The following is a 14,360-nucleotide window of genomic DNA, read 5'->3' as shown; positions in this document are numbered from 1 at the left end:
ACCCGGAGCATGGTGAGAGGATTAAAAATGCAGAGGAATAAAAGCATATAATGCGAGGTGCTAGAAACAAGCTCATTGTAAATAGTAGATTTGATTCACAGAGTTTGGAAAAGTGTGGTCGGTTCATAAAGGCTGGTAACAATGGGTGTGATTATGAGTAGTAACATGTCAGATGAACATGCTGTAGTTGATAAATATATATTTCCCCTTTTTGTAATTGATATATCAACAGTGAGCACTCAGGAAGACACAGCATCTCAAGGACAACACCAACGAGTCGTAAAAGACGCCCTCATTCTAAACAGGCCAACTACCAAAGTGATGCCAGTCAAGGCAGCAGACATCCCCAGTATTCAGAAGGAGAAGAATCAACTCACAGCTCAAGGCAGAAGAGAAGAGACAGAACATTAGACAATACAACAAATCAGCTTAGTCCAACCGATGCAAGTCCGTATACGGCTTATCTTCGTGGTGATATGCAAGCATTTCGAAAACCAAATGTAGTACGCCAGGATGCTGTTTCATCGCATAATGGTGATACAAGATACTCAGTCAATGCTAATAATGCAAATAGTAATTCAAGATATAGAGAGAGGAAGGGGAGCAGTCAAGATTCACAACAGGATGCACAATTGCATGATGGGATGATGGATATGAGGCTCCATAGCAGAGAGGATTCTGGGATTGATGACCATGATGAATCTGTTCATGATAGGTAATGAATGCAACTGTCTATAATTCAAGTATCTGATCCGTCAGATCTTTTTACTATATCATAATGTTTTTAAACTTGGCTCTTAAGGTTGACTGCCATTCTGCACAATAATCTTGAAGCATCTAATGAGATAGCATAACATAATAAAGAGTTGTCCAGGGATAAGAGCGCAAACTTTTGTGAAGTAAACTTATTTATTGTTCTTTTGTATTATTATTATACAGAATATCACCAGTTACTCAACAAAATGGCTCCTCTCAAGATAGATCACTATCAAGACACAGACCAGATGCAAACCATTACAATAGCAACAACTATACACCTGATCCAGTACCTCAACAATATAAAGCATCTCAGCAGCAATCAACTTTTAATCATGGCACCCACCATGCAGCTGTGGATCAAGGTTTCAGGGCTGATAGCCAAAGCTCAGTTGGTCCTGAGTCGGCTTACTGTGGGTCAGAAACCCATGACCCACCTCTACCGATTCCACATCGAATTCAGATGGGTACTAATGGAAGGAACCCAGCTAAAGATCATCGTAGGACACCTGTGAATGTCCCTACTCCTAATAGAAATCTAAGAATTGATTATCATCAACCTAATGGACAAGTACATGGCACTCCACAACGAAACCACCATCGGGGCACCTCACCATCGGAGCATAATTATACCAACGGAAGTATGCAAAGTCATCATGAACACGAAAGCCGCTCAGAGTCAAACCATTGGCCTGGTCTGCAACCAACACGTTATCAGGTACAAAATGGTAATGGGAATGGTGCAATAGAAGAGAGGCCCAGAGCTGTAGAGCAGAAGCCAACAGACGTGGGGGACGAAACTGGTGAAGATGAGGTTGGGCAATTGCAACAGTACCCACAGAAAGGACAAAGAACTGGGAACCGACCAATGCTCGGGTAGGTTTAACATTTTCATACATTATTTTGCAGTTGATAATTACGTCTATATTTGATGAGCTTATTCAAGAAAATGTTCATACTTATTTTTTGCAGTTGACAGATTTTCTTAGATTGGTGAGCTTGTTCAAGATCTCTCCAAAGCTGTTTGAATGTCTCTGATCTCATGATCAATATCAATGAAAAAGTAATCATTATTTGTAAAATTAACAAAGTATTGAGTAATTTACACAACACACTAGAGAAACTATGTGCTAAATACTGATTTTACATTTGTTAAAGTAGTTACTTTTGCATATTTTTTCCATTATTGTATAGCAAACGACACAGCGAGGTATGTATTTCAGATTGTATATTGCTACTATGTACGGCATGATTGCATGTGTTATATTATACCTGGTAGATATTGCCAATCAGTGCAGACTTAACCCATTTGGCTATTCCAGCTGAAATCCTTACACCCCTATGGAAGACATGACCTTAATCTCCCACACAGGGAGTGTGAATTTCAAATGGGATTACCTGAATGGGTGACTCCATTTGGAATCTACACTCCCTGTGCAGGAGATTAAGGTTGTAACTTCCATATGGGATGTGTAGGTTTCAACTGTAATAGACCATTCTGATAACCCATCTTACAAAGTTAAATGAATGATACATCGCCATTGGAATAGATAATTGAACAACACCAAGGTCCGATTTCACAAGATTTTGAAAACAATGTAAATGTTGAGCTCAACCAGTTAGGATTGTTTACAACACAATTAGGATGTTTTGCATGCTAAATCATACCATAACCGTACACAGGTTGTCTTCCAGCAGGTTGTATTAAATGGATTGTATTGGAATGGGTTCAGTTTGCACTAAAAGCTTATATTGACCTTATACCTTAGGTGTATTATGTAGAGTATAGTACTAGCGAGAGTAGAATGATGTGCCATATGAATAGAGCAACGCCTAAAATTTCATTAGGCCATAGTATCACCGGTTTCTTATAAGCATTCACATTGAGGATTTCAGCAACTTCTTTCGGATTAACTACTAAAAGTATCTTACTTTGGTCAGAGAACAAACATTTTGAGTGAAACTTATTTGAAGAATGAAAGTATACATCACAATGTTACTCTTCAAAATGTCTTGATGACAAGACCTATTATTTTCAATTTGCAAACTTTTATGATACCGAGTTGCAGGTGGTAGATATTCTGCCCAGGGGTTGCCAACAAATTGCAGCCTGAATTCAATTTTAGCCCTAATCGGGGGAAGGGGGTATTTCTTAACCATTGGTTTCTATGGGAAAGGAAACAGTCATAAAATGTGTGGAAAATCCCCAAAAGTTGCCCAATTTGGGCTACAAAATCACATGTTTGGCAACCCTGATAATCAGATCATCATATGGCATTTTGTTAACTCACTCCCTGTCAAATGTAGAGGGTTCTATAAACACCTGGTTAAGCTTTCATAATCTATAGGTCTAATGTAGAGTGACAAGTTTTCCGTATCACGGAAAAACAGACAAATTCACGGAATTTAAGTAAAAAACAGAAAACACAGAAATTCGTGGAAAACATGTTTTTTCCTTGAGAAGAATAAAAATGAAGAAAAAATAATGAGGTGTGAGGTCAAAATAATGAAAATGAAGTCTGTCTTCAAAGATATCAGGCTTAAAACAACCAAAGAAATAATACAATTAACTTCTTTTTACCCCCAATGTGAACATGGAATTGAAATTACATCACAGAAAATCACGGAATTTAGTATTTAAAACCACGCACAGAAAATCGCGGAATTCAGTGTTTTAAATCACGGAAAACTTGCCACTCTAGTCTAATGTACTGATTTTGTAGAAAATTCACTCTGCTAACTGATATGCTACTGTGAATATCAGTCATCACAAAATGCAGTTTAATTAGCTAATAGGTAATAGCCAGACATATATTATTTACATTTTCTTGTTTCTTCTTTATTTATTTATTTGATCCATCTTTTAAGTATTTCTTTATATAAAACATCCTATCCTTTTATCCAATCCTGTCTTTAAACTAAGTGAACTTTAAAATAACCCTTACTCAAGACCACACCTGGTCCTGCAAATCCTTTCCTTATAATATCCAAAATAAATTTCAAAGTAACCATAACCCAAACCTAAAGCAATGTAGTATTCTGAAGTTAGCATATTTGCCTTTTTCCTATCAAACTTTGACCTTTACCTTTGACCTTTATATCACCGGTGACCTTTTATATTAATAATTATAATCATTTCATGCTATATTTCTCTATATATGGATCAGCTTTCCCTCCTACAATCATCACTTGTATTCGTACATGTAGCTGAGGACAATAGATCCATGTACTATAAGGAACCAATAGGGGTAAGATGTGTTAGAAATTAGCCTCCGATTTCAAATCTTGGTTCTATAAACCTATGATACTTCATTTGACATCACACGTTTGTATGTCACAGCAGCCTGTTCAATGAATACATAATGAGTGCATCAGTGCCACTTGAGTAACATCAATGATCATTAAAAGTTCTTTTTCTGATCTGTTTGATCAATTTCATAAAAAAGGTGGACTGCTTCTGGAAAAAAAGTACATAGGTCATATAACCAAGTTTGTGGAAGAATTATGATAATCATGGAGGTTTGGTGGTTGGTTTATTACTGTTTCAGCTGCAATGGGCAGTTCCAGTTGAAGTCCTTACACCCCCCTATGGAAGGAACGACCTTAATCTTCCACACACAGGATGTAGATTTCAAATGGAGTCACCCATTCAGGTAGCCCCATTTGAAATCTGCATTCCATAGGGGGTGTATGGATTCCAACTGGTATCGCCCAATATATGGTAGAGGGTGCTAGATATGCTTCACTATAGTAATCACTAGAACATGTAAATTTTGACATGGTTGTTGATAATCATTTGGAACTGGGCTTTGAATTTGTAGGATCAAATATCAATGTCATCCCAAGTAATTAATTTAGAGAAAGTGGACTAGACCATGTTTGCTATTTGCTGATGGAGAAAGTAGTATGCCAGATTGTGTCTCCATGTGCCAGCCAAACTTTTGTGCATGCATGTTTGAGACCTGTGTACATTGTACTTTTACTGGTAAACAGTAATTTACACGGTATACACAAATCACTGTAACAGTTGCAGTTTAAGAGTTACCAAAAATTTAACTTCAAGTTCAATTGGTTTCAACAAACATGTCAGAATTCTTCTTAGTGCAGTTATCTCAAGATCAGTTATAGATGTTTTGAAAGAACACTTATTATAATAATAGTTTTAAGAAATGTGTGATGTAGAGAGCTTAACTATATACAGTGGCGGTGTCTCGGGGCATGGGGGAAATTCCCCCAGTCAGAACTCTTTCCTGCCAAATTCCTCCAGTAAAAAAATAAACCAAAACTAGGAAAAAGTCCACTTTTGTGGCAATTTTGTACCCCCCTGTAATTTGATTTATCCCCCCCCCAGAAAATATTTCTGGTGCCGCCACTGGCTATAACATTTTTCACCTAGATGTAGCAGAAAGTTCAATACATTGAAGCAGCTGTTTCTCTATACGGCATCTTTAATCGTCTGTGTATGTAGGCCAGCGCTTTATGAAAACACAAGCGATTTTAAGCTGTGCCCAATGAAATGTGCACCGACATCACTGCCACATCAGGGTGAAAAATGATACAGATACTAACATAATTGTGTGACTATTATGTCCTTTTCAAAAACATACATTGGAAGCTTTGCAACAACAAAGAGTCAAAAACTCTTTGAAATAAAAAGTAGTGTTGAACTTCCGAGCTATGTTACACCAAGTGGCACACATTTTCAATTGTGCATTTTTAGAATTGCTTAAAGCAGTAACTTTAGTGATCTTTAGATAATTGTTAGAAGCTTGCTTCATGCTTGATTTTCATTGGCTACTGCACATGGTATTTGTTATAATTGCTTTATTTGCTTAGCTTTTTATTGGAGAAAAGTTTTAGTCCAACTTTTCTCAGCAATTTATGCTGTATGTTGTATTTTACTATGCTGTTACAATATATTTCATACTACTCGTGTTAACATGGGTTTCATATGTGGGCTTGCCAACTCTCTGAAAAAGCATTGTGAATGATTTTTTTCCATGGGGTTTTGAAAAATAGAAGAAAGGTGTATTCCCAACTTTTACACCAAAAACTGTATTGCAGAAGAAATCATTCAATCATTATTGGAGCAGATATAGAGTTAGCAACTGTGTATATGATAAAAAAAATATTGAGAACTCACATGTTAAAACAATACAACACAAGTTACACAACCATACTCCTCAAGTTTGCTGTAAGTACATTAATTCATATTAGTGTACTTATCTTTGGAGTACACTTGGAGTACCTGTGTGGGTACCATTCATGTGCAATATGACAGTATTACTTTTGAGTTACGATCCTCTTGGGTACATTATGTACCTTACACTATGGACTATGGTTGTGCATATTTAAGGGAAGTGCAATAGTTTTGTTCCTGGGGGAGATACATTTTGGCTTGAAGGGTGGTAAGAGTTTTTAGCATGTCATGAGGCATGAATGTGGTGAATTATTTTGGCATGCAGAAAGAGGAGCAAATACTAATTTTTGACTAGTTACCTTCCCTATGCAGGAGCAGAAGATATTGCACAGCTCTTATCTCTATAGGGAAATAATACATATATTAGGCTATTTATAAACTTAGCATTTATCTGGGATAGCCTGGTATCAACTTTGTTACATATTCTGTTTTACCACACCATTCTCATCACTGGCTTTGGCATGTACACTCATTGCATTCTTCACGGGGAGTTGGCTGGCTGTAGATGCTTTGCTAGAATACAATGGCTATAATTGGATCAGCTTGTAATTGGCGGGCCTTATAACATCGCGGATTAATATCAATATATTTTATTTAGAGAATTGTCTTGTTACATCTCGCCAAAAGTATCACAAATTATTAATTCAAGTCCTATACTTTGTGTACTTTCTTTAACACACAAAATATAGACCAGGCAAATCAACTATATTACCCTTAAAGTGGGTCTACTTTTCGGCGCAGTGGTAAAAGCCAAATAATTCCCGCCGATTACAAGCTGATCAAAGAATACATTTCTGCTTTGTGTTACCATGGTGATGGTGAGAAAATCACACATTGTAACTCAACATTTTCCATATATTCTGAAAGCCTTTGCAATTTAAACTGAGAATACGTCACATTTATGCACACATCTTCACTGCACTCGTTCGACAGGTCGTGAGTGCACAGCAACAATGTGCACAACACATCGCAGATGATGTAATGAAGTTTTCTGGAATTACCAAAATGGTCTATTGAACCTGTAGTTGAAAAAGCGTAGACAAGCGTAGACACTTTTAGTTCACCCTGTATGAAGTATAGGATTTGCAGGTAGCCAAGAAACTAGACGTTAGTATACAAATATTGACTGCTATGAGGGGCACAGTTAAAATTATAGGCCCGAGGTGATGTCAAAACCATGACTATGCCCGAAGCGAAGTTTTCTGGAATTACCAAAATGGTCTATTGAACCTGCAGTTGAAAAAGTGTAGACAAGCGTAGACACTTTTAGTTCACCCTGTATCCAGTCTGAAGTGTAGCATTTGTAGATAGCCAAGGAATTAGACGTTAATGCTTCAATATGGTTTGCACTGCAAGTGTGTTACTATGCTGACAAACTTGCTCTTTTATGTACATGTATGTGTATGAGCTATTACGTTCTGAGGGATTAGGTTAGCATGTTGCGATTTGATAGTGCTACCAGCAAAATATGCTCCTACATCAGTATGATTCTTGAGTTGTAACAAAGTATAGTGATTAAAGTGAAACTGTGATGCCATACCCTAAAAAAAATGTGCTTGCACCTTTGGGAATTGCACAATTTTACTTTGTCATTTGGAGATGCCACTTTCTTATGCTGAATTTGCACTCCATCGCTGGTGACGAACGATTGGTTTTTGGCCAATGAGGTAGCACGATTTGTGTTGCATCAGGAAAAGGACACTATACATTGGTCAACAACCAATCGCTCAGTGACAGTGTATAAATTCAGCTTTGGGGGAAGGTGTGGCAGTAGCGTAACCAATGGGAGACAGTGAGCTTTAGCCCGTACAGAAAACAGATTCCAAACAAATGGGCACAGATCTAGTGCTTTAAATGGAATAAGGATTCCGGCGCATTAATGAAGGCTGATTGTTCTGCCCACCCCCCTTATGGAAGACATGACCTTAATCTTCCACACAAGTAGTGGGAACTTCAAGTGGAGCACCCTATTAGAATCTACACCCCTGTGCCGAAGATGAAGGTCATATCTTCCATAGTGGGTATATGGATTTCAACTGGAATGGCCCATTTTGCAATACCTGTTGTTGATTTTCAAGTCCGAATTTTTAGAAAGTGTCACAAAATGTGGACCAGTATAACATTAACATCTTCAAAATGTATCATGTATTATTGTCAATTGTACAAATGAGTTCAGGCCTCTAAAATTTGATGAAGGCTATGGAGATCATACCTAGGGCCCAAATTGCCCTTGAATATAATGGCTTATTTGAAAATGTTGGCTTATTTCTAACACTTGGACGGTGGGTGTGGCTAACAATACTTTGCAACAGCTGAAGTTTGACTATTCCAGTATCACATAGTTGCAATTCCATTGAGTTAATAATGCTAATATTACACAATGGAATCTCAATCATCATGGCTCACAGTATGTATATGTAACTGCTTCATGGTGGTGGTACTCATAGCTGTTGATGAGGTGATGGAACTTTGCTAAAATTATATCTAACTTTGTCCATGTTACATGTTACATACCACTCATTCAAAAGGTATTGTGGTGGTGTTTGTCCCGAGTTGAAGGGACTGTGGAAGTTTGTACTTTGATTTAATTTGTAAATGTGACTTTGATCTAAAGTTACATCAAAAGACGCAGGTGCTATGGTGACTGCAGACAAACTGCGCAGTTATATTTTGTGATGTTCTGGCTGTAGTGGGTGTGTGAGCAAATTTGTGTTAGATAGTCTTGAAGCAGTTAAACTTTAGAAATAGAACATGCGTTATTGTTGCCTTCAACTCAATATGATCAATATCTGCTTATAAGAACACAACTTTTTTTAGCTAGAATTGAAGACTTCTTTTGGGCACTTAAGATACAATACAATCTTTATGTATTTCGGTTTTGGTATGCTTTCTGATCATTTTCAAACTTATTATCTTTATCCACAAGTGCTTACCATTTACCATTTAAATGAATCGTAAGTTCTTCCTGATTGTCTATTTTGATTGTCCATTCTTGATGCCAACACCCATGCATATGCTATTATAGACCTTTTCAGTAGCTTGATTGAAAATCTTCGGAAATTAATAAAGAAAGATTTGACTTAATGGTAAACAAAACACCACAACCAATCACACACTGGTGTCATCGCATTTGATGAGTGTGTGGCATGGTATGATTATTCATGCCAATCATGTATCATTTGATGCAACTGGAAAGTATGCCCATTGTATGGTCAAATATGCATTCAAATCACCAGAAATTGATTGGTTGAGTATGTTTTGATAATTTTGCCTGATGAGATGTTTTTGTAATTTCCTGAAAAGGTCTATTCTATTATTATGCTAATAATAGTGCTATTGCCTGCTATATCGCCTCCAATAAGTATGAGTCCTCCTTTCAAGCACATTTATTTTGTGAAGCTTTGGTAAGATCGTTCTTATGCACCATTGCTTTTAAACCAATGCTTATTGGCAAAAAAGACAAATACAATTCTTTTGATACTCCAAAGTATATGATTTGACATCATCATCAATTTAGACAAAAATTACAGTGTCCTGCTAATCACAATGTAATTTCGGAGCATTTAATATTTATTTGTACACATCTTTGCAGAGATGGTATTCTGTTGTATTTTTTTGTTTTCCCCTTTTCAAGCAGCATAGCAACCTAGTTTCAATTGTTTTGTGGCACAAATTAGACAAATTATTTTCGAGGCATATAATAACTTGGCTTCATTTCTGTTTGACTTTCTGGCCACAACATTTGCTAGCATCCTGATCTGTCCACAGCCCTCTTCCCTTTGCTTGAAGGCATTATAAGAGCTTTTCTGTTCAAAATAATTGATCTGAACTGCACCACCAGATAATCAACAATTGACCTTTTCGGTAAATCCCATTTAGACCCCAGATGATAGACAGAAGCAATAAAAGTCAAATTGGTTCTTTATCTTCATTTTGATGTCAGATTTTGTTTTCAATAGCTTTCACATTTTCCATCTGCCTGCTTCATTAGCACCTATGCCTATTCCTAAAATGCAGAAATCTAATTTTTTTATTATGAATAATTTGTTTTGGTTTAGCAAGTCATTGACAATCTCTTGAAATTGCTTTCTTATTAAACATATAGCTCGGTTATTAGCCACTTATGTCCATTTTCTTTTCTTTCTTTTTCGTTTTCCAGCAAGCGGTATAGCATCACAACATCAGAGATAATGAGAGTCAGCCAAAGTGAAGGTGATAATAAGGAGTTGTTAACAGAACTATAGAAAGGGTGAGAAGCAAGGATGCTGTTCAACAGAGAGGAGAAGTATTTTATCCATACTTCTACAGATGTCATTTACCATTCTTTCTGTCGGCATGATGTCACTCCCTTCACATAAGCTGTTTGTGGCTGTTCCATATTGCACTGTCTAATCTGACATGAAGGGAATGCTTAAACTGTTGCAATCAGCGGGGAAAATTACAAAGTATGCCCTGAAATAGATAACTGTTTGTGGAACAAAGTGTTTGTGAAACAATACTGAAAGTTTATCAGCGGAATCAACTTCCAATAATTAGAAAAGAAAAGGTAAATTAGTTTCTATGTGGATAAAATTAACTTGAAATGACAGTGATTGCGAGAGGGTACCCTGTTTGATAGAGGTGTGAAATGGGTAAGTGTGATAGTTGGAAGAACCCCAATCGACCAAATGAGGGCTGATTGTGGCTCACGAGTCACACACAGTATGGGCTATTCCTTTTGAAATCCATACACCCACAATAGAAAGGCATGACCGTAATCTCCCATACAGTGGGTGTAAATTTTAGATGGAATCAAATCACCCAAAATTCACACCCCTGTGTGAAGAATTAAGATCATGTCATCCGTAGGGGGTGTATGGAATTCAAATGGAATAGCCCATTGTGTGTGCCATGGATTTACACAAAATATATCACAACTCACTTTGGAAAATATTTGGTGACAGTAGCAGGGTGAACCTGAGTCTACCTCGTCCAAGCCGAGCCAAGTCCATTTGTATGTCTGAGTCCAAGCCAAGTCCAAGTTCTTTTGTGTCCTCTGTTCGCACGATGCAATACTGTGACCTGGCATATACAGAATGATTTGAAATATTTATAAAGTACTTTTGGCATATTTCCATATACCCCATCCAAAATGGCTGCCATCATCATACGTGAAACTTGCCATGACACTATTATTTTGTGCAACTGGTGAGTTGAACATAGGAGGATTTGTATGCAGTCATGTTTATTGATTACGGATTCAGAACAGAGCTTCAGCCCTTTCAAACTACATAATCATGTTAAAAAAAGTTGTGATATTTTAGTTTTTACTGATGCTACTAATCATAACAAGGCTACTTATTATGCAATTTCCATTTTGTGTACTATGTAATCTGTCTTCCTTTCTTATGACCAAATAATGGTTTAATATGCAGATGTCAGTATTGGTCTTCCAGTGAATTCTCCTACCTGTATTCTCCCCTTAATCAAATAGTCAACTCCCCAAGTAGCATGGTATTGTAGTACTAAATGGACTTTTCCAGTTGAACTATGGAAGGCATAACACTAATTTTCCACACAGAAGGTGTGAATTACAAATGGGGCTACATGAATTTGGCTACATGAATTTGTGACTCCATTTGAACTCTAAACCCTGTCTTCCAAAAAAAGGGGGGTGGTGGCTCATGGATTTCAACTGGAGTAGCCCAATTAATAGTCTTTCCTATTTCATATCATACATACATGTGACACGATCTGGTCCATGGGGGCCAAAGGCAGCAAATTTGAAATTGAGATAAAGGCAAAAACATGGAGTAAGAAAACAATAAAATACATAAGAAAATAGACATCACGAAACTTCATAACTTTAGAACCAAGTATGCTAGACCTTTGGTGTTTTTAGTATATGATAGCCTAATGTTTGAATAAGGTAATAGTTATAGTAACTCAATTGTCAAAAATGCCTCCTTTGGCCCCCCATGGACCAGATTGTGTCACATATATTTGAGGGAGTACTACATAAACAGTATTACAGAAAAAAAATTGTGTGATTCTTTTGTTTCATAGATTGAATTGAATAACTGCAATATGTACAACTCATGAATAGTATTGCATAATAATAAATTAATATAAGTTTAGTTATTGGTTATTCACATTTTGAGTTAGACCTGGTGTAAACTTGCGCTAACAATGATAAAAATTCCACAAATATTTTCACTATTCCTACCACGTATATCCACACCTGGCCTACTCCTAGCACAACGCCAACCAGTTCCACCAAGCATTCACTTCTGGTTGGCGTAAACATTGTTTTCCACCACTTCTGGTGTTTCTGTGACCTTTTTCAACTGTGCAAAATGTAATTTCTTGGCTTACATCAAAAAAAAGGTCAAACTTACACTGGGTGCTGGGTGTAGCAGCATTCATATTGCAAAATGAGCCTATACGCCTTGCAGAGATTACACCTAGCTAGCTACTCCTGACTTTTGTCATGAGTAAATCACCTGATTTACCCCTTGTGCAAATTTCCAGCTATGTATTTAAGATGTTTTGCAAAATATTGCTCATTTATGATGATAATCATGGTCGAAAGCAAAGTTTCAAATATGGATGTTTTCTTGTAATCATGATTAGTATAAGATTAAGATCACTGGTTATTTTATACAATGCTAGATATATTTTGAAGAAAGATCTCCCTTTTTCATAGAAAACCATAACTGAAAAATTTAAGCAAAAAGAACCTTCCTGCATTGTGTTCTGCATATTTTGATATCACTCTCTTTCTATTGCTTCAATGCCTTGCGCTATTCCAGTTGAAATCCATACACCCCTATGGAAGACATGACCTTAATCTTCAACACAGGGAGTCACGGTTGTTTGATGTATATAGAATTGGCTTCATTATTAACTAAATACAAACTATAGGTGGCGCTATTTATCCTAAATCACATTTCTGTATTTGCAAGGGGTAAGTGATTAATACTCCATTAAAACAGCTGGAATATATGAAACAAGCAACAAGGCAATTTTATAAACATATTTTATCAAACAATAAAAGAAATTATTTGTATTCAAAGCTTGAAACAGTAATTTTCTGTAACTAAATAGCGCCACCAATTTTGTCATTAATAGCTATATTTTATATACGAAAAAGCTATAAAAATGCTATAAAAGTGAATAATTTTGTAAAAGAGGGGAACTTAAAGTTGAGAATGACTCAAAAGTATCTGTATACATTAGCATTATATCATATTTAGCTGTTTAAGCCTAAAATTTGGTTGTACATGATGTTTTGTTTGAAAAACTAATAAATGATCCAATCAAACAACCGTGGAATGTGAGTTTCAAATTGGGTTACCTGAATGGTTGACTCCATTTGAAGTCTACACCCCCTGTGTGAGAGATTAAGGCTGTGTCTTCCAAAGGGGGTGTATGGATTTCAACTAGAATAGCCCATTATCATGATGGCCATATGATTGACACTCAAGCGAATCAAGTTTTTTCATTCTTGCCAGAGTGCTCTATTCATTAGTCGACCATAATGTAGTATAAGGGTGAATCTTCTATTAGCATTGCTAGCCATGTGATTGACAGGAGAAACAGATCCTGAAGTGTTGCGCTCAAACGAACGAAGTATTTTTCATTCTTGCCAGAGGGCTCTATTCATAGAAGGGTGAATCTTCTATTTACATCATTAAACAGTTTACTTCCTTTGCCATGGTCAAGTTCAACTTTTTATTTGGCTCACATGGTTAAAGTTGTAACATTCAAATAGATAAAAATTATGTTACTCTCTTTGCCATAGGTATGTTAACTGTGTACATACTTTGGCAAACAGAAGTATTTTTCTCTTCTTGCCTTTTCAAGTTTAACCATTTGCGGATCATTGAAAAAAGCTGACTTAAGCATGGTAAAAGGAAGTAACTTTGTGAAGTAAATATATTACCAGTTTAGGGTCGCATTAAAGCCATATTATAACATTTGCTGAGGAGAACGCCCTCAAAAAAAAATTTAAATTCAGGTTTTTACACGATTGTAATGTACTTTAGTAAACAAAGATTCTCTGCAAAAATCAAGACTTTAGGTGCTGTAGTTTTGTCAAAATCAACCGCCGGAATCGCCTCGTTTTATTATTACGATAGAAATATTAGTCGAACGCGTATGCGATGTCAACACACCCCTACGTACACGGCGTGCGGGACACACACACGTACACGCCAGAGGATCGTACCATATTACAACCGCCGGAGTAACATGCATTGGCGCTAGTAGTAAATTCCAATTTTCTTTGCTTTGCTTTTCATCCCACCTACATACACTTCAAGTATAAACCATCAGATTTATAAAGTTTACTTCGAGTACTATTAAATATCAAAAATATCAATTTTTAATGATTTGCCATAAAATGTGTATTACATTGCTGAAT

The 14,360-nt window shown here is 36.5% G+C and overlaps 1 protein-coding gene across 5 annotated transcripts in view; it reads left to right on the top strand.

Annotated features, from left to right (window-relative positions):
* The window catches only part of LOC140158918 (band 4.1-like protein 4), a 90,132-nt gene extending 78,178 nt beyond the window's left edge, over window positions 1-11,954 (top strand). For 2 of the 5 annotated variants that reach the window (XM_072182189.1, XM_072182187.1), the window contains 5 exons: window positions 233-715; window positions 940-1,632; window positions 1,951-1,966; window positions 3,924-4,004; window positions 10,116-11,954. In XM_072182189.1, the coding sequence (XP_072038290.1) occupies window positions 233-715; window positions 940-1,632; window positions 1,951-1,966; window positions 3,924-4,004; window positions 10,116-10,127 (1,285 nt within the window). In that variant the 3' untranslated portion in view covers window positions 10,128-11,954. The remainder of the gene's footprint in view (window positions 1-232; window positions 716-939; window positions 1,633-1,950; window positions 1,967-3,923; window positions 4,005-10,115) is intronic. The other 3 variants (XM_072182190.1, XM_072182191.1, XM_072182188.1) reach the window with 3 other exon arrangements.
* Window positions 11,955-14,360: the final 2,406 nt, after the last annotated feature.

Source organism: Amphiura filiformis, chromosome 8 (assembly GCF_039555335.1).
Source record: "Amphiura filiformis chromosome 8, Afil_fr2py, whole genome shotgun sequence".
Lineage (NCBI taxonomy): Eukaryota > Metazoa > Echinodermata > Ophiuroidea > Amphilepidida > Amphiuridae > Amphiura > Amphiura filiformis.
Note: the sequence above shows the minus strand (reverse complement) of the source record. Positions and strands in the feature narration are given on the sequence as shown.